Source organism: Corapipo altera, unplaced genomic scaffold, assembly GCF_003945725.1.
Source record: "Corapipo altera isolate COAL_440 unplaced genomic scaffold, ASM394572v1 61286, whole genome shotgun sequence".
Lineage (NCBI taxonomy): Eukaryota > Metazoa > Chordata > Aves > Passeriformes > Pipridae > Corapipo > Corapipo altera.
Genome location: NW_020884907.1, coordinates 6,899,653 through 6,920,136, shown reverse-complemented (window position 1 = coordinate 6,920,136; position 20,484 = coordinate 6,899,653). Strand labels below are relative to the sequence as shown.

General features: G+C 42.1%; 1 protein-coding gene across 1 annotated transcript in view; it reads right to left on the bottom strand.

Annotated features, from left to right (window-relative positions):
• Positions 1-3,716: 3,716 nt before the first annotated feature.
• MUSK (muscle associated receptor tyrosine kinase) overlaps positions 3,717-20,484 on the bottom strand; it is a 52,709-nt gene continuing 35,941 nt past the window's right edge. Inside the window, exons 10-17 of the mRNA XM_027652538.1 lie at positions 19,274-19,449; positions 18,835-18,858; positions 15,848-15,936; positions 15,353-15,512; positions 13,932-14,121; positions 13,403-13,594; positions 6,914-7,062; positions 3,717-4,805 (exon numbers count right to left, since the gene is read on the bottom strand). Of these exons, the coding sequence (XP_027508339.1) occupies positions 4,129-4,805; positions 6,914-7,062; positions 13,403-13,594; positions 13,932-14,121; positions 15,353-15,512; positions 15,848-15,936; positions 18,835-18,858; positions 19,274-19,449 (1,657 nt within the window). The 3' untranslated portion in view covers positions 3,717-4,128. The remainder of the gene's footprint in view (positions 4,806-6,913; positions 7,063-13,402; positions 13,595-13,931; positions 14,122-15,352; positions 15,513-15,847; positions 15,937-18,834; positions 18,859-19,273; positions 19,450-20,484) is intronic.

Below are 20,484 nucleotides of genomic sequence, written 5' to 3'. Positions count from 1 at the left end.
CTGTAGAAACGTCCTCCTTTCCCTTTCTCCCTTGATCAGGCTTCTCAGAATGTGAAGTCTCTTAATGTGTTCCTACAGCACACAGTTTAACCCATCAAAACAACATACCTTTGAGCACACAGAAGTTGACTTATTACTGCAATTGTCTGAAATATAACCACTGTGATATTAGAGCTATAATAAGGATATTTTAATAAAATTAAATGCATCCATTTTCAGAAAACAAAACAAAGAAAAACAAAACCATGCTGAAGAAGGTAGAGAACAGAGAAAACAGAATTAGTATTATCCATTTTGATACCTCTTTATTTTATAAAATATTGCACACATGAGTTACACAAGTTGAGATGAGAAATGTTCATCTCTGCTGGGGACGTCTTTCAAAGCAATTATTCATAAAATGTATAACATACAATTACAGAATAGTAACTAGTATGTACCCTTGGGGAAATGAGACGAGCTGTATATGTGTATGTGTATGTGCTGCAAACACACTTGCAGAGGGAATGGGTACCTCAAATGGGCTGCAAATCCTCTTCTTCTTGGGGTTCTCATCAAGTGCCACTGATTGCAAGGCTCCCTCTGGCATCAGTGAGAATGGGAACCGAAGCACCAAAAATGTTAATTTTAAATTAGTATGTTGGCATGGCCCTTATATAAGAGTAACATGCAAATTCATGAAGCATTTCATATTTTTTGGGCCAGTCCTGGCAGGGCTAGATGTAGAAAAGTGCTTTACGCTACAGCACAAGCATGTTCAAGAATTAACACAAAAATGTCCATATTTGGTTCATTCTCTTTATCTGCATGAATTATAAATCTAAATTATAGAAGCAAAATATTTTTCTTCCAAACAACTGTTTGAGGAACAGATTTTCCTTTCTCTTCTACTCTCCCATAATCCCTTTGTTTACTCCCATTCAAAATTATTTGTGTTATGTGATAGTGGTACAGAAAGTCTGGAAGAAGTAGCACACTGTATAACACAGAATGAAGACAACAGAAGTCTTAAACAAAAGGAGAAGAAAAAATATTTGTGAAAGAGGGTATATCATGAAAGCAGTTCAACCTCCAGCTTTTAGCAAGCTAAAAAATGTACAGCAGGAGGAAACAGTAAAATCTAGCTACATGCCAAGGCAGCAGAAGTTCTGCCTATCATTTAATCCTCAAAGGACACCACCATTTAGGTGCTAAACCCTCCTGCTGGACTGGTACTCAGAAACAGTTACCATCCTTGGAGAGCATGTTGCTGAGAGCCTCTCAGACTCTGTCTTGAAATTATCTCTTTCCTCTTGCAACGCAGGGAGTATTTTCCATCCTGACCTGCAGTCACTGACTATCACACACTTCTGTGCCTGCTTATAATGCAAAGGCTGGAATGCTGGACGAGGAAAACCAAATTTTCCACTGTTGTTCTGAATATGGGATCACTGAGATAAGGATTTGGGCTTAGGAAAATGGGATGAAAAGGACTATCCTTCCACATTTGTGTGAGTCCTTTTTTTACAAAGAAGGTGAGGGAAACTTCCAAGCACGTGACATTACAGAACCTAACAAGAAGACAACTGTGATTGTGGTTTCAAAGTCCTCTCACTGGGAGAAATGGAGAGTGAATGATTGAAGTCAGCACTGGGGTTGTAGAAGGCAGAAAGGCAGGCTGTCCTCCATACTGCAGAAGGCTGTGTTTGTATACATTAGCACGTGGTGCAGGTTTTGCAACCTGTTACCATGCCCTTTGCTTAGTGCAAGAATCATTCCAGATCAGGAGGAGGTCCTAGGTACCTGGACTCACATCATGTCCCACACACAAGACCTGACCCTGCCCTCCCTAAAGAGAGTGACTGAATGCCTACTGGTCTCAAGCACAGAAAGGATCTCTAATGTGCACCCTTCCTTACAGAGATGGAGTAGATGCTGGGCTGCAAACTAGGTCCAGCTCAGCAGATGCTGCAGGCACCTTCACTCAACTGGGGATGCCACTCACCCCCCATTCCTCCAGACCTGCCTCCTCACTCCTTCCTCCTCAGAATGGGGAGGACAGAAAGGTAGCTAATACAGCCTAGCAGAATTTAATGCTGAGCACTGTGAGGTGGTCATACTGTGACAACAGGAGCTACATAATGAACTCCAGTACTATTTTATTTAAACCTAGGGCTTAGGCATCTTCGAGATTATTTGTTTTTACCATCCAAACCTCAGTAAACTGTTGTGTCACAGTAGCATGATGGTAGGACTGCTAAATGAGTAAGACAGCACTGGTCATTTTCTGCTCACTGTGCAGACATCCCAAGCTCTTTTAGCATGTCAGTATTTTGCAGCCCAAATGTCCTCTTTCTTCCCACTGTCTTGGGTATTTGCAAAGTCTTTGCTCTGTGTGAAATTGACACCAGTGGTCTGAAAACATTAAACTTATGCTCTTGTGACCACAACCAGCACGAATGTGGTTATTTAGAAGGGGTAAAAAAGAAGGAAACAACCAGGAGAGCAGCAGAGGAGGCTACATTCTTTCCAATTTTGTTCCCAATAATAGTTAGCAAAGATTGTTAAGCTTACCTTTCAGAAACCAAGGCTACTGTGGGTAATCCCAGAGATGGCTGCTCTGCACTGCTTTTCGGATAGACTCAAATGGCATGTCCCCTTTACAGAAGCCACACTGAACTCTTATGCACTGGTGCTCCTACTCTGCAGTCATAATGCACATCCCTTGGGCTTTATTTTGTATCAGCAACGAGGCTCTGGGACAACTTCTCCTCACTCCTCAAGGAGCTAAAAGGTAAAACCTGTACTCATAGGAATACAATTTTCTCTGGCACTAAAGCATGAATTACAATTTGGAGAACTTTTAGCAAAGAAACGACATGTGATGTTTGGAGGTTGGCTGCAGACTACGTGTAACTGAGTCAGTCTCATCTTTGCCCTGCAGATGAACAGTCTGTAAAACTTCTTGGGTGGAGTGTGAACTCCCACTTTTTCTGTCTTCTCCTAACTGGCTGGCTGTCTCTGAAGACCATTAATGACAGATGTCCACCTTCCTTACTTCTGTCCCTCTAAGCTGTAGCACAAGGAAGGGTGGCCAGCAAACATTGTAGTGGGTCTTAGGTGCTGCTGTCAGGAAAGGAAAACCACAAATAGAAGGCAAAGACTGAAAAGGAGAGAAATAACATAATCTGCCACATTTCTGCAAGAGGGCCTGCACTGCTCCCTGCTTTTTGCACATCGAGGACCATACTGCCTGTAGAGGCAAATAAATACACATCAGACACATATGAGGTGCAGGACCAGGTCTTTGGGATGAATATCTCCCTTAGCATCAAATGGCCTCATTGCTGCAGAGGAAGGCAAGAAAGATGGGATGTAATGCTTAAGAAAAGCTTTTGGGCGAGACCTTAACAAAGATTAAATGAACCTCACTGTGGATTCCCACTTTTGAAAATGGAAGGATTCATGCTTGACAGGAGTTTGCCCATCTGAGTAATATGAGGTGCAGGTGGCTTCCAGTGGTTCTGCAGGCTCCTGTTTTGACTTTATAAGTGCTATTGTCATGCGAGAAGGTGAAAACTAAAAGGAAGAAGAAAGGGGCCTATGGCTTCAGAAACATCCTTTTTCTGGAAAAGGATAAGTATGCAAAAACAAAATAGTAAACAGTATGCAAAAATAAAATAACAAACATATCCCCAAAAAAGATTGAATTCTGCAATCTTTTTTTTAAACCATACTTGAAAACATATGAGGAAGGGAAGAAAAAGGCAAAAGCTAAGAGCATAAATGTAGAAAGACATGGACGGACCCATTAGGAAGGGAAGTGTCACCATCGAAACATTGGTTGGCTTTCCTGGGGAACTCTGTGCTCCTGGAAATGCTTAATATAGGTACACCTTCACCAGCGTAAGGAGTCTTGGCTTGGTGGCCAGAGGTCAGCCCTGTTGTTTTGGAGGTACAATCCCACCCAGGGAGGTGCCTAAGAGGAAGCAGTCCACCTCTTGCTTGGTAGAGGAACAAGCTGTTTCTTTTCCCCTGAAGTGGGATTTGTGTGAAGCCACCATCACTCAGGAGCTCATGGGCTGGTCCAAGTCACTCTGGATAGGTTGACAAAGGAGACAAGGAAGGAAGTGCAAGAAAACACACCCCTCAGACTGACATGTTGGCCACAGCCCTCTCGTACATGCGCTCCAAGATGCGGTGGATGCTAGCAAAGCTCGGCCGGTCAGCAGGCAGCTTGCTCCAGCAGAGACGCATCAGGTTGTAAAGCTCCAGGGGACAATTGTCTGGGCAGGAGAGGACATTCCCATCCCTCACGTAGTAGATGACCTCTTCATGAGCCATCCCATAGTAGGGCTGCATGCCATAGGAGAAGATCTCCCACAGCACCACTCCATAGGCCCACACATCAGACTCTGTGGTGTAGCGGTTGTAGAAAATGGACTCGGGGGGCATCCAGCGGATGGGGATGGCGTCATTCTCGTTCGCTTTGTAATAGTCAGCTGAATACATGTTCCTTGAAAGACCAAAATCAGCAATTTTGACCACCATGTTCTCCCCCACCAGACAGTTCCTGGTGGCCAAATCTCGGTGCACAAATTTGCGCTCAGAGAGGTATGCCATGCCAGCAGCAACCTGTTTGGCAATGCAGAGCTGGCTGGTGCAGCACAGTGCCAAGGGGTTGGGGAGGCGACTCCTTGTGTCCAGACTGCTGTGTACCAGGCTGCAGAGGTTGCGGGGCGAGCGGTCACGCAGGTACTCATTTAGATCCCCGTAGGCCATGTACTCGAACAGCAGGCACATTGGTTTCCCAACAGCACACACACCTGGAAGAGGATAGATACACCACACAGGTCACTTGGGTAGCAAAGAGAGTTTCGCTGTGCAAAACCCAGAAGTTCCAAAAATGCTTACACAAAAGGGAGACTTTCAACAGCACATGAAGAGCCAGGAAAAAAAGGTAACCATGCAAATACCATCAAGTCTGCATGCATCCATCATGCATGTTCTCTCTTTGAATCTCCTTCACAAGGGGTCTAATGCTGAGCTCTGTGGGAAATGTCATGCACTTGACTGATTTGTCTGGACATCCCAGGAAAAATATACACTTTTGGAGCTATGTTTAATTAAGAGCCAGATCGTGCTTAAGTTAGCATTAACAGAAATATTTCCTCTTCCCAGGTGCAACTGAAAGGGCATATTTTCAGGAAGTAACCTTTATAGTTCTAATCATGTTATTTTTTAATTCTTTTATTTGTTGTCATTATTGTAATAATTATTATAATTAGTACTAATACTAACACATAGATGCAATACATATGCAGAAAGACTTCAAAAGTAATCACAAGAGGCATGTTCAAGGATTCAGTGGAATGCAAAGAAACTTCCACTACAACCTCTTCTGGATTTTTCTCTTTTTTTTAAATAGCTCATGGAAAAAATATCAGTAGTGGAAATTACTTTTGGCATGAAAGAGACTCAAAAATTAAAGAAAGACAAAGAAAAAGCACACATCAGAAAGGAGGCATTTTCCATATCTGATAGATACAGAACCTAGTCCCACTGAAGGGCACATGTTTGGTTTTACATGAGCTTTATTGGTAGACTGGCTTCAGCAGAAGACCACACTTCCACCAGCGTTACTGAGAATACAGTGATATGGTAAAAATATTTACGTGCCTCTCATTAAATTGCCAATGAGCAAAAACCAACATTTAAAATGTATGTGTTTTTCTTTCTTAAGGCCATCACTTAGCAACTGGTGATTCAACTTACTTTGAAATCTGAAATTCTGGCTGATAGCATAACATTTATATCTTTGAAGATAAATAGATATTTATTCCCAATGCGATGAAATCAGGATCTGACAAGCATGAGAAGTGTACGTGAGAGATTTACCATCTAAGCAGTCTTCAACAATGTGGCTGTTTTCTCCACAACCCCATAATGTGACACTAGTTTGCTCCTGTACCTTTGCCCTTTCCTTACCTAAAATGTGTTGACAATAAACACAAAGTTTATTTGAGTTTGAGGCATTTCCTGACTTTTTTTTTCTGTAGCCTAACTACCTGTATCAACCTAGATTTCCCAAAACTGTGGTTTATCTATTTCAAATCTAATTCAAAATTACTGAAATAAATGAAGATCTCAGCTACTTGCTCACAGGTGTGAGATCTGCATACAACAATTTAGAGCAGGATTGCCAGGTGAAGGTGGCCAGCAGCATCTAATTCCAACAAAAATGGCAATTTACTGAAAGAAAATTTGGTCCACAGCTTTCTTCACAGAAGAATGCCATATATGCCAAGCTGCAACATCAAGACTTTCTAAAAGAAAACAATAAAGCAAGGTTCCTTTCAGATGAGAAGGGAAAGGGAAGGGGAAGGAAAAGGGGAAGGAAAAGGGGAAGGAAAAGGGGAAAGAACCATTTTTGTGGTTGGGTTTTTTTGTTCATTTGTTTAATTCTGTTTTTTTAATGCTGATGAATGTTCAGACATCACAATAGTATGGGACCCATAAAGCTAACAAGACTGGTGCCTGTGTTTTTTAAGCACCCACAAAATAAACCACAGCTCCAGGAAGTTCATGTCTTCACTGTAAGACATCTGTGTCAATGTTATTGAAGTGGAAGCAGAGCTAGGCTGCAAGATCGCCAACAGAATACTAAATACAGCATGAGGTGAGTTTAATGTGATGCACCATCCTGTTAAGACAACAGCATCAGACCCATATTTTGAGCCTCGTTTTGGTGGACAATTTAGCAGAGCATACAATGGCACATAGAAAACGTCAGGTCTTTGCAGGAGGAATTTTCTCTTTCAAAAATAGACCAGCACTACCACTTGCATTTAGCTCCAGTCACTTGCACCCCCAATAGCCCCACAGCAGATTTGCAGAAGGTGGCACCCTGTACATGGGTGCCTCACTGAGATACCTAGAAGCTTGACAATATTTGGATTGTCAAACTCTGCCATGAGAGCTGCTTCTCTCTGAAAGTCGGCCTGCATGTCTGCAGATGCTTCCTCCTTCAGCATTTTTACTGCCACCATTGTGAAAGGCTCATAAGGCAGCAACCCTGGGGCCCTGCAAGGAGACGAAAAAGAGGAAAGCATCAGTGGTGAATGCATACACTTTAAATGCAGGTTCTGTTTCTGATGCGAAAGGATGCACTGACAGGAAAAAAAAAAAAAAAGGCAAAAGAAAAGAATTTAAAAAAATAAGGGGGAAGGCCCCAGCACCAACTAAAGGAATATTAAATACCACCCTCACTATTTGGGTATGTCTGCATTGCATATTAGAGAGATATATCATTTGGTTCAATGGGGACTAAATCCAGTTTAACTTTTTTTAATTACTATTATTTCTGCTTACAGACTCATTACTGCGACTGGTAAAGACATAAATAAGTAACAGGCTGTTAAGCAACAACCTCACCCAAGGTTGGAGGTCACACCCTGAAGTTTATAGAGGAGAGAATGGACTCTTCAGTCCAGGCAATTCACTTTTGGGGTGTAATGACTGAACTTACCAGAGTTAAAAATAAACCTATTTTATATGAAATTGATGAAATAGTCTCCTTTCTCCTACCTGGCACAATGGTGACTTTGGTACATCCATCTACTATCAAAGTGAAAGTAACAATTACAGTAAATATGTCCCCCTGGTTTTGTAAGGAAAACAGCCTTTTGTCACTATTTTGTGTGTGTGTGTGTGTGTGTGTGTGTGTGTGTGTTTGTGTGGCGTATCTGTCCCTGTAATTCAACAAGTTATAAACCCATTAGCTAATTTCAGCTGAACTTAATGTGGTGTAGCTGAGGTCTCTAGAAAATAGTTATACTCCTGCAAGTTTTGTGGAAATGTGTGACAGGACAGAAGGGACAAAGCATATCTGTGCCCTATCTGAAGAACAAGGTAATGTGCAAATACACACATGTTGTGATACTGGTGAATCTTCAGCTAGAGCTTATAAACACAAATTCACAGGAAACAGAGCTTCCCGACTTAGAGCAATCATAGTCTTGTTTTCGTACCCACAAGTCACTTCACCCTCAAGATTGGTTAGATGGGCTTGCCAAAGATTTAGGTGTAGCTGCTGCCAAAGAAGAGTAACTTTCTACTTTTCAAACATGAATCAAACATCAAATGCACATTTTGTTGCCCACGAAAACTCTTCCCATGGGCCCTGAAGATAAAACACATTCCTTACAGGTAGCCAGCAAGAGCCCATGGAAAATAATGTCCGTTTATGTGTCGTGCTACTACATCAGCCCAACTTCCCTCCCATTGCTCAAATGGCAGGTTATTTTACTGCTCAGTAGCCCCAAGAGGAGATTCCAATTTCCAAAGCAAACTTCCAGTTTCATTGTCATTTACTTCAGACATATGTCAGTTGCAACAGTTGTACTTGGATGCTGGAAATGTCAAATGTCAGTGAACGGCAGGGGGCCCTTCAGAAAGGAATCTCACAGGTGGTTGATCACAGCTGAAAAATTCAGGCAAGAAGGTCTGGCATGCCAGAGCAGAGGATCAGACTCCACACTTGTCTGCTACTGCCTCCATTGTGGCAAAATGTCTTCCTTTTTTTTCCCATGGTGGCAGCAGTGTCCAGTAAAAATAGAAGGGCTTTCATCTCTTCCAAACAGTCTCATAGATTACCACCCATCACTGACTAGCAGACCCAGTGCAGTGCCAAAGCAGGGGCAGGTACAGTTTGTTCTTGCGTGCTTTGAATAGAGAAACTCGCCCCAGGCTTATGTACACCCAACCAACTTCACTGAATCCTGCAGTGTAAACTAACCTAAATATAACTAAGTGAGATTAAGCTGCACAAAGTCTTTTATTTGGCCTTCAGGCAACAGCAAAAAATTTCACCCTTGGTATCTCATGCTAATTCAGCCCAGTTCTTAGCAGACCTGGGAAACTCACGCTGATCTGGCGGAGACAGAGACTGTCTGAACTCTTGGCAGACCACTATCAAAGTTGGCCCATTTGGTGCCCACAAGTCAGTCTTTGCACAAACAAAAAGATAGGGACATATCTGCAAGATAGCAATGGGAAGCTGCTGCCTCTGCACCAAGAGAATTCAGGTGGAGGTCCAGAAAGTGAAGTGTTTTCTGAAAAATAGATAAATTTTCCTCTAGAGAAAAAAATAGATTAATTTTCTTCTAGAACTAGGGAAGCAAGCAAAGAAATTATCTTGGATTTCTTTTCTTGCAGTTAATTAAATTCTGAGAGAAATGTCCACTGTTTGTGGACAGGATGGATAGCCACAGTCCTTGACTGCTTCACCATCAATGGATTTATGCACCAGTGGCAGCATTTGGTTTTTAGGTACCTACCATTCAAAGAACTAAGCAGTGGTGCAGTTAGGAATTTCATCCCGAGCCTACCTACAGAGAGCGCCTGGTTTAAGTTCCAAGTCAGGTTTTCTTTCCAGAGCATGAAAAGAAATGAGTAGTTTGAACCTGAATTTGGGATTGGCTCCTGTCCACATCTTCCTTGGCAGCACAGCTGGGTAACTTCTGTTAGATCATTAAATGATGCAATTAACATCTACTGAGCCTGGTGGAGACCCACCTTTTCCCTATCCTTTGGTTAAATTTGTATGTGGAAAGGAGAGTGCTCTGAACTGGCAGGGGCTCATTTTGTCATTCTTTTTTTCTGTTTTTCGGTTGTTTTTTTTGTTTGATTGGGGTTTGTTGTTGTTCATTTTGGAGGGGGTTTTTATTTGTTTTTATTGGTGTTGTCTTCTTGGGGTTTTTGGTTGGTTCATTGGTTGGGTTTTTGTGAGGGTTTTTGTTTGTTTGTTTTGATGGGTTTTCTGGTGTTTTGGTTTGGTTTGTTTTGTTTTGTTTTTTAAATTAACATCCCCACTGTTTTTCAGCTATATTTGAGACATCAGGTCAAAGAAAACCCCTTTACAGATGGAGAGAACACCAGGAGACTTCTGCCAAGAAAATCCAACCTTAGAGACCTCCTTTGTCTCTTGCAGGAGTAATGAGCTATGCCTTTGCAGTGGAGGTCTAGTAACCTACTAGCTCAACATCCAGGCTTTTAGGCAATCCTGGCCTGCAGTGTTAGCCTGCACAATACAGCTCCAGCTCTGGAAGAAAACTTACATGCTAGTCTGCATTGAACTGTGTAAATCTGGTGCTCTGGTGGCTTACGCAGCCAGTGTGGTCCTCCCAGACGCAGAGTCCAGGACCCAGTTGGAACCGACCTGAGCTAGGTCCTTAATTTTTTTTAAGCATGGTTACTTCCTCATCCTCTCCAGTGCAAAGCCGTTCCTGGTGAAGACAGCAGCCTTTCAGGAGAAGCTAGTAAATGATAGCCAGACACTTCCTGTCCTAACATGTTGCTTGACCCAGGAGTGAGTAAACACTGAATCAGAACTCACAGCAAGCCAACTGGCAAAGGCATTGCTGGCACTGTGTGCAGAACTGTGTTTACAGGAGAGGGAGAAACATGAGAGCAGGAGAAGTAAGAGTATTGCTAAACTTAGCTCAAGATGTCCATTTAACACACGTAGGAAAGTACATTTTATCCTTCTGAGATGGGAAGGCAACAATTTGAGTTGTGATAGCTTCAGTAACCTGTAAGGATAAGCAGCTTGTGCTACTGGATCAGCAGTCTGCTCTGATTCATCAGAGATGCACAGAGACGCCGGTGGCTTATTATAAGAAATTAAAATAATTATAAGTAATCATAAGGCCTTGGAAAATCTTTTGATAGAAACAGTAATAAAAATAAGGAATTTCCTGAGAAGCAATATTTCTGTGGCTCCTTTCTTGAGCCACAGAGAGTAGACATTTCTCAGGGCATGGTACTCTCCACTTGGCAAATGCTGGATAACATCTGATGCTTTATTTTTCACCCCATCTCTTTTTCTGTCAGTTTCCACCGTCAATAACAAAAAGATTTAATTAAAAGAAATTGCAGCTCTGGGGTGGATGAAATCCACATAAAAGGTTCCTACACCACTTTAGCATTTGCTTAACCCAGCACTTTAGCAACATTTGAATGCCCTTTGAGAGGTCCTGCTTGATGTCCATGAGAGTCATTTCCAGCTCAGAAAGGTCTGAGCAGTGCTTATATGACATTAAAGCTCCCAGTGCAGGTCCAAAGTGGCACTTGGCAGGAAGACCGTCTGCCCTGCTTGCACACCACAGCATGATGAAGACTCCTGCCACACAAACAGGAAGGTGGTGCACAGCAGGGCACCCTGAGCACTGTGCTGAGGCTGGAACAAGAGCTGTCCTGTGCCCCTGCACCAGCTGGCGCACAGTACCCCACAGCTGTTGTGTAGTTTCTACAGTTTTGTTCTTGTTTCAAGCTCAGATGCATTCAGCCATCCAGGCTAACAATCAATCACAGGCTAAGCATCTGTGACTTTCCCACTGCATGCCCTTTGAACTTTGTTATTTTTAGCTCGCTCTGTATTAAACAAAAGTATGCCTGCATTTCTTCCATTAGAAATAATTTATCCTTTCATTAGAAAAATAAATCCATCACAGCTATTGAAACTTTTTCCCAGCTGCAACACATTTAACCTGAGCATAGCTCATTTCCTAGGAGATACTCTAACAGCATAACTATAAACATTAAAAATATCTGCATTATAACTGCTTTTTGCAAGGAGAGGCCTTTGTCTTTGAAGTCAACAGAAGCAGTTTCACCAGGCACATCTTGACCCATGGTGGGATTTTGATATTTCCCTGGGTTTTTTTTGAGGTCATCGTAGACTACTCCAAATACAGCTACAAAATCAGCCACATCCCCTACTTGTTAACTGTAAAGGACTGTCCTGAGTAAGCATGAAACTAGACAGTCTCTACACTTGCTTGTAGGAATTTGGAGATGAGATGTCATGAGGAAACCAGTCCAAAGATTGTCCCGCAGAAATTATGGATTCTGTCAAGACTGCCAAGACACCTTCCATCCACCTTAGTCTAGGAAGGACTGGGTTCATCTTTAGGTTTGTCAGTTAAAGATTTTTCACATTTCAAGAAGTGCACGATCTCACCTCCCGTGAGACTTAACAGAACTGGAATTGCAACTAATGCTTCAAATTTAAAACAGTTAACAATAGCTGCACCTTCCAAAAATGAAAAGTGAATAACTAAAGGGGACACTTTAGAAGACAAGAAGATAAGAGGATTAATTTATATATCTCAAACAACAGCCAGATGGCTATGGAGCCAACCAAGCTGTTGTGGCTGGAGAAGGGTGCCTTCTGGAGCTAGGACAGCATTTTTCTGGGGCAAACATCCTTGTTCTGGCTCCTGGAGATAAGCACAACACCATACAGCACTGGCATAGGAATGAGGTCAAGAAGCAGACATGGACTGTAGGGTGGGATCAAGACCACCCAAGGCCCCCAAAGCTCTCTGACCCGTTTCCAGAAGAAAGAAGAAGAAAGAAGAAGAAGAAAGAAATTCTGGAAGAACGGATTGTGCATGCTAATTCACTTGCATAAAAGTAAGAAATTTATCTCCAGGGCAGGGAAACTTATCTATAAAAAGGTAACCCTAAAAGGCCTGTACACATGCACCCTAAGATCCTAAACATCTCATCAGCTGAAATGATGCTGGAGTCAGGGCTGGTGATGTCTCTTTCTTCCTTTCTTCCTTTCTTTCTCTCTTCCCCTCTTTAATCCCTATCTCTTTATCTCACTTCCTTTTCACACTACCCCTTTATTCAAAACCCTCTACTGTGTGCTTATATAAAAGGTTAGGGACTACAACATACCAATTTCCATGCCAGGTACATAATTCACTCATAAAAATTTGTAAGCTTTTGTGGACCCTCTGATTTTTGTTGTTCCTTTCAGCCACAAGCATCTACAAATCTTAGGTCTGCCCTTCCCCTTAAGATTGGGACACCATAGACACACACAAAAAAAACCCCTATTGGCCTAGGTTGGGTTGGTTTTCAGGGGATTTTTTGGTTTGGTTTGGCTTTGTCACTGAATCACAGTGAAACTCGGTTGGGACTGAACTGTAACATGACACATTGCCTTCCGTGGTAATTACTGTCCAGTGTTGGTGTTATAATGGAGGTCACCACACGCAACTTGCAAATACTGGGAAATGCAAAAATTTCACAGTAGGTCACATGTCACAGGCAATACTCGGTAAAAACAATGATGATAAATTTAGCTAAACTTTTACACTACACTTTGGTATGTGTGAGAAGCATTACATCTACTAGAGAATAGAACAAAAGAGTAATTTGTGACAAAAGTTCAACAAATATCAACAGATAGCAGAGGACAACAGAAACAATTATTCAAACCTGAGTGTACCATTTGGTACACATGCATTTGATCTTGGTTTGAGTGAAAGAATGGATGAATGACTGATTTCCAGTGCCAATTTTTCAGAGGTACCTCCAGATAAAGAGAACTCGCAGAGAGGCTGTTTACCTGGCTTGGAAGACTCTCCCAAATGCTCCTTCCCCAATATCTCTCACATATTCTATATTGTTCCTGGGATACTCCAGGCTAAGCAATTTTGGATTGAGGAGAAGGGGCATGCGCTGGTACATTGGGTTGGGGTGCAGCCGGTCCAGAAGTAGTTCAGAGGGCAGAGTGGTGAGCGTTGGTGTCTCGGACTCTCTGAAACAAGGGAGTGGTTTTCGGTCAGTGTGTGCACAACCTTCAACCAGAATATAATTAGCTGCCTCTCTTCCTGGGCTTATTTCTTCCAGGATGGAAAAGGAAGGCACAGCAGGGCTACTGCAGGAGCCTTGCAGGAATGTGTCATGCCGTGTTCCCAGTCACCATGCCACCTTCATCTCTGACACAGGAGTTCACCAGAACTTGCACTGGGCTGCCATAGACAAAGAGAGGGCTACTTCCCCCTACTAGGCATTTGCAGGATTTTGCTCTCAGAAATAGGCAAGCCCTCTTTCAAAACATCATTTCTTGGATTGAATTAATTCTCAAGCTTTACCTTTTTTTGGATTTCCACTGCTTTCGGTGACGGCAGCAAACCAGGGTGACAATGCCAAAGATCACAACCAGAGCAAAGCTGGAGATAATCGAGATGATGACAGTCATGGAGTATGTAGGGGAAAAGGGAGGAGAAGCGGGGAGATTTAGAGTCTCTCCATTTGGTTTTCTTGTTCCTAGTGATAACAATGCTGTAATGCAAACAAAATCAGAGGGTTATGCCTCTGCTGGTTTATAGAGCTTTCTATAAGAGGAATTTATGGAGTCAACCTGATGTCCCGGGAATTACTAACACTATAGATACATCTAAATGACTGCATGAGAGAACAATACTATGGAAACCTGGCTTGCAGGAACCAAAACACGTTTGTGCTTGCCAAATGTGAAAATACAGGATCTGGTAAAGAGCAAGACACGGTTCTCATTCAACTGGGAACACAGTTTTGGTATGGAATGATTGCAAGAGTTACAGACAGGAGATCACATTTGATGGCCTCAACAGTATTCAAATATAGTTACGTCTGCACTGGGAAAGATCAATGGTCTACAATGTGAACCACAATGTATCATGTGTCCTAAAAGGAATCTGTAGGGAGAAGTGTAAGACCAAGTAAGTACACAGTGATACTTTCCTGAAATATCCTCTTGCCTCTAACAATTTACTTCTCAGTGTCTTTATGGGGCAAATATGGAAAACACACTTGGCTTTATCCTTAGGGGAAAAAATCACATAACTACCTGCTGAGTACTTTCTGAGACATTCTAGAAAATGGTACTCTGTATATGCGGTGATTAAGAACAGAAAGAAATTTAAACTCTTCTTTTTAAGGTCAGCTAAACTGAAAATGACCTGTGTTCACTTACGTCCATGAAATCCCTGTTCTCTGTGCAAGAAAAATTGTCTTATTTCCAAGCACTGAGATCCAGAAACTGTGCATCTCGGACAAAATATTTTTGAAAAATTATTCTGTTGATTGGACAAGAAATAACAGAAACATTTAGTTTCAACATTAGAGAGAAAAGATGTTTCCATCTTTTGAAAAAAAAATGTTTTTAGTTAAAATTGTTTTGTATATTATTGAAAAAAAATTACCCAAAATAAAACAACTTTGAAAAATAGCCCAAAACCCTACCTTCAAAACACAGTGTGGCAAATCCGTTTTTCAGAATACCACAGGAAATTTTATTCCATCCTTTGGCATTTACATAATCTAGGGTAAGGTGTTCAATTTGCCTGTCTTCATTTTCCTCTCTTTAGGGGCACATTATACCTTCTGGTCAAAAATGCTGAGTGAATCTTTGAGGAGACCCAGAACTAGCTGAATCCAGAAGGAGGAACAGGTTGGTGTACTCAGGATGCAAACACCTCTTGTGGCCCCAAAACAACCACAGTGGCAGAAATCATAGATTTGAGTTGCCTACCATCTCCACAGGGAGGCACGCTGCAGTATTCCCAGGTCACAGCTGGGTCTTTTGTGTAGCACCAGGGACGTTCATTCTCACCTCCTGGGTTGCGACAGTAATTCTCAGCATCGGACAGCTCAGGAAAAACCTGAGGAGTCCTCCTGTGCAAGTGGGGAGCCTTGGGGGAGGAAGCAAATTGGATTAGTGTTTAAGTATAATTTTTCAAGCAGTTATTAGTAAAATACAAGCAAATAAAACAGTGAGTGAAGACAGGCAGAACTTTTCTTGAAATAGCCTGACAGAATGACAGGGAATGCATCTTGGCACAGGAAGGGGAACATGCAGATTGAAACATTATGAGATTGTGAAACACCAGTGAACTCAAGAATGAAGGCAACCTGTCCCCTGCTCAGCCCTTCCACTGAGACTGGGCTGCCTGGCTCTGGGAAACATGCTTGAAAAGCAGATCTTGAGCACAGCTCTCAATTTGGTGGATGTCACACCAGTGCGCACCTGGTCACTCCACTTCTGGCAGGGAATGCCAGAGGCCGTGATGTTGGCCCAGCCCTGGTAAAACTGGCCATTGCCACTGTAGCAAGTCCCTGGGAGAGAAAAAAAAAAAAAAAAAAACAACAAAAACATTGGATCAAGGACTCACAAGAATAAATTTCATGTCCTTACATTAGAGCATGTGACAATTAGCATCTAAAGCACATAACAGGACAAGACAACTGCAGGCTCAGCACTGCTTATCCTCTTGTTTACATTTAAATGGATTTTGAGCTCAGTGCATAAGAACAAATCTGGTAAAACTTCAAAGAGGGAACAGGAGCTCTTTCAGATTGAGAAAATAGGCCATATGCCTGTAATGGTTGAACTGTGACTACCTCATGCACAGCACTTCCACACAGAAAGTGCAGGCAGAACCACACTGAACCCACCCATGCCAAACCAAGGCAGAAGGCAAACTGCAGCATCAGTTCCATGATTCACAGCCTACACTCTTAGAGGGGGACTACTAACAGGAATATGCCCATGTTCCTTTTGTAGATAGCAGAGGGCTGGGATACATAAAGTCCCATGGTGGTATCCCTTCTCCTGCTTCTGTACAGTGCTTGTCCTCTTTGAATATTTGGAGACAGCCTGTGGTTTCCAGCATATGTGGAAACCATACACCGAAGGCAACTATGATCTGAAAGAATAGTATCAGTATAAAAACAACGTTCTTTCTAATAAAGAATGTGTAGTTCACTTTCCATACACAAGGCTTGTTCCGCCTGCAGAAAAATTAAGCAGGAATATGGATAAATGTAGACACCACCTGTCTTCATAGGAGAGTTTAATGCATGCTGGTATAATCTGGGAACCAGGAGGACAGCATAGGAGATGCAGCCTTACACACTTCAACACATGGTAGATAATCTTTTGTAAACTCAGCTGAGCAGGGGCCAGCATTCTGATTGACAGCATGCATTAGGGTCTGTTGCATCGTTAACCTTGTTAGACAAACTAACAAGCCAGCAAATACTGTTGTCATAATTTTATTTTCTATTATGGTCATAAACTTGCAGCTCAGGAAAAAAAGAAAAGGAAGAGGAAAACTGATGTGTTCTAAAATAATGATTTTTAAGCAAATATTTTTCAGCATCATGTAAACTCTTTATAAGTTTTCATCCAAATTTGAGGCAAGGCTGTGTGTTTTAATTTATCCCTGCAGATTATCCTGTTTCTCCTCTAGGAGGACCATAGTCCACACACTATGATGACTATCTGCTCTTTTCTTTTTGCATGACCCACTGCACTCAGGATTGCAGTTATATTTTGTTATAGACCCTTAGCTTTCTGAAGTTTCAGCAGGCATCAGGCACTACACGAGTAGGTAGAAAACCCACCATTAAATAGTTTGCTCCAGGTGAGTGAGCTTAAACAAAGGATCAAGTTTCTGTAACCCAAGACATCCAAACATCCCAGTATAGAAATGACTGTGGACTTCACAAGAGCACTTAAACCCATCACAAATACAAAGTAAAATGCTCTAAAATGGACTTCTTTTACTGATATGTAAATAACATTTATGGCTCACATCTGCAACAACCTAGCATCCCCCACATGACATAGCTCAGAAAAAGTGTAAAATCTTGTTAAGCTGCCCCGGTACATATTCATGTGCCTGAGCCCAGAATTTTATGTCTCACATTCAAAGGAAAAGAAAGCAATGCCTGGAACATGCCTCCTGATGAACATGAAAAAGATTTCTGCAGAGATCTGAAATAAATGTAAGTGTGACACCCTAGAGGAAATGTGGAGAGTTCTAGGGTTAACAACACCACTAAGGAAGCAACCCTGAGTCCTTCGTACTCTGGAAGATGTAGATGCTTTCGTAGATGATCTTGCTACAATGAGAACAGGGGAGAATAATAAAGGTGGTCCATCTGAATTATAATAAATAATTCGATGGCAAGCTAGAAGACAGTTTGGTTCATGTTTCCCAAACCCTTGTACACACAGCAGAGGCTCTAAAGTAGAAAAGAGGGGGTAATATTACTAAAATGTTACTGTTATGTCTTCCTGATTCGTGACTGAATATTGCACATCTGTGCAATGCCACTCTGGGAAAATGCTGTGAAAGCTGAACAGAAAGGTCATGCCTTTACACAGGACACACAAACTATGTCCTGAGGTTGCAAACATCTCAGGGGAGCCTGAAACCACCCCATGAATACACCACTCATTGGCTGGCACTGCTGTCTTGAGGTCCTTGCGTCAGGGAGGGGATGACTACACCTGAAGGCTGTAGGCACTGGGCAGCACTGATGGAGAGATTCTTCTTTTTTTCCAGTGGGACAAATTCAGTGGCTGAGCTTGAAACTGCAAATGTGTGTCAGTGGAAGAGCTAGATGTGAGTGTTTCAGCCATGACCAGCAGCAGGGTGAGAGGCTAACAGAAGTCATAGCAACACCACAGGAGATATCTTGGTCTTACCATTGGTCATAGGGAGGTCACATGAGAAACAGCCAGAATTCAGAGGTAATTTGAGGAAAGTGAGCCAGACTTCAGAGATAATTTGAGGAAAGTGCTGGGACCTTTTGGGTATTAAGGTCTTGCAAGGCCAGCCTGACATAGGTAACCCAGTGTGTAGCAGCATATAAGATTAGGATAACCTCAGCAGCAGTATCAGAAATGCCAAATATGGGTAAAGCAGAACTAGAAGCAATTGGTAGAGAGAAAAGGAAACAGCTGAAGTGGAATGTACCACCTAAAACCACCATTCCACTCCCACCGTCTTCAAAAGTTACCAGCACAAATTTCCCCCAGACTCTGAAGAGCTGGAAATGTGTTTCCCCATGCCTTGGATGTGGCAACTCAGATATTTCCTGGTAATCACCCAAATTCAGCCAGCCAGGCCAGAGAAAAACACAAAATTACTGTGTAAACTACACATTCAATGAAGAATACCATGTCCACCTTTAAAAATACAGAACCTGGAGCAGTCTACTTACTGGTTATATTCTCCTTCTTAAAATCTGTAAAAGATAAGACAAGATGTAAGGAGGGATTGTCCAGTATGCAGTATGAGTGGATGCTTACTTAGGAGCATGTTATAGGAAAAAGTTCTCACCCTAGCAGTGTTTAAACAGATTGTTTCTTTGCAAAGGCACCTGAATGGCAATTTTGCCATCATTAAGACTGTTTTATGAAATTGTTATGATCTTCTCAATAAGGATCCAGGTTTTATTTACTTGAGAGATTTTTCCCACACCCCAGTTGGGCGAGACAGGCAATCACCCAATGCAGCTGCCACAATTCCATGCACAGGTGCTGACAGGACGGTACCCATCATTGGCTTTTACTTTAGCTGCAAGTTATGGATCTCATCCTTCCCCCCTCCCTTACCAAGAACACAGGTCTCTGGACAATGGGCAGCATAAGCCACCTTACCAAAGAAAGGGATGTGGGTGCAGGAGCTGGGGTCCTCATGCAGGCTGGGCAGCCTGTTGCATTCAGGAAGAGTGAGCAACATCAGCCCTGGCTTGTAAATCCCCTTCTGAGAGTTTTCCTCCATTGAGAGCCATTCCTTAAAGCAGTAGAGATCCTTTACAGCAAGGCAATTCTCTCTACATTATTTTGCAAAAAACAGTGAAATACAGCAGTCAATAGCTTGATAACAATAGCTGCACTTAGCTGGGATATACAGGCTGACAGAAATCCATTAATGGAGTCACACATCTTTAAAGCCAGTCTGTCTGGCTCATAAACCATAAAGGAAACTGTATGAAATGTAAGAGCTTCCTTTAGGAAACAAACAAAACCACATTTTTAATAAAGTGGGGTTATGTTTAAGACACAACGAACATCTGTGAGGAGTTCATTCTCATCTTTTCATACAGATTTTTTGATATTATCTACTAGTAAACATCAGAGAATCATAGAATGACTTGGGTTGGAAGACACCTCAAAAATAATTTAGTTTCAACCCCCCTGCCATAGGCAGGGACATCTTACACTAGACCAGGTTGCTCTAAGCCCCATCCAACCTGGCTTTGGACGCTTCCAGGGATGAGGCATCCACAGCTTCTCTGGGAAACCTCTTCCAGTGCTTCACCACACTTACAATGAAGAATTCTACATCATACCTAATCCAAATCTACTGTCTTTCAGTTTGAAGACATTCCCCCTTGTCCTGCCATTACATGCTCCTGCAAATAGCCTCTCACATGTCTGAAGTTTGAAATTTTCAGTACATTTTGAAAATCTCACCTGTCTTTTCTAAATTAACATGTCATCTATTAAAAGCAAGAAATGAGCTGCAATTCTTAATTGTCTTAAATTAAATATTTGCCTGTATTTTTAATGTCACAGAATCACTCATTCAATTATCTTCTTTTCTCCACAGACAACTTTCTCTTTTTTCTCTGTCAGCTCTCTGCAGTAAAAGCTTTAGAACGCCCGGCAAAAAAGAGACTTGTCTATGTATTACCTATCACATAACAATGTGAAACATCCACTGACAAGAAGTGCTTTGGATGTTTAAATGGGCCTTACATGAGAAAGTCTTTGTGAAGACGGGCAAGGCAAAAATATCTACTCTAGGGAAGAAAGAAAAGGGAAGGGAAGGGAAGGGAAGGGAAGGGAAGGGAAGGGAAGGGAGT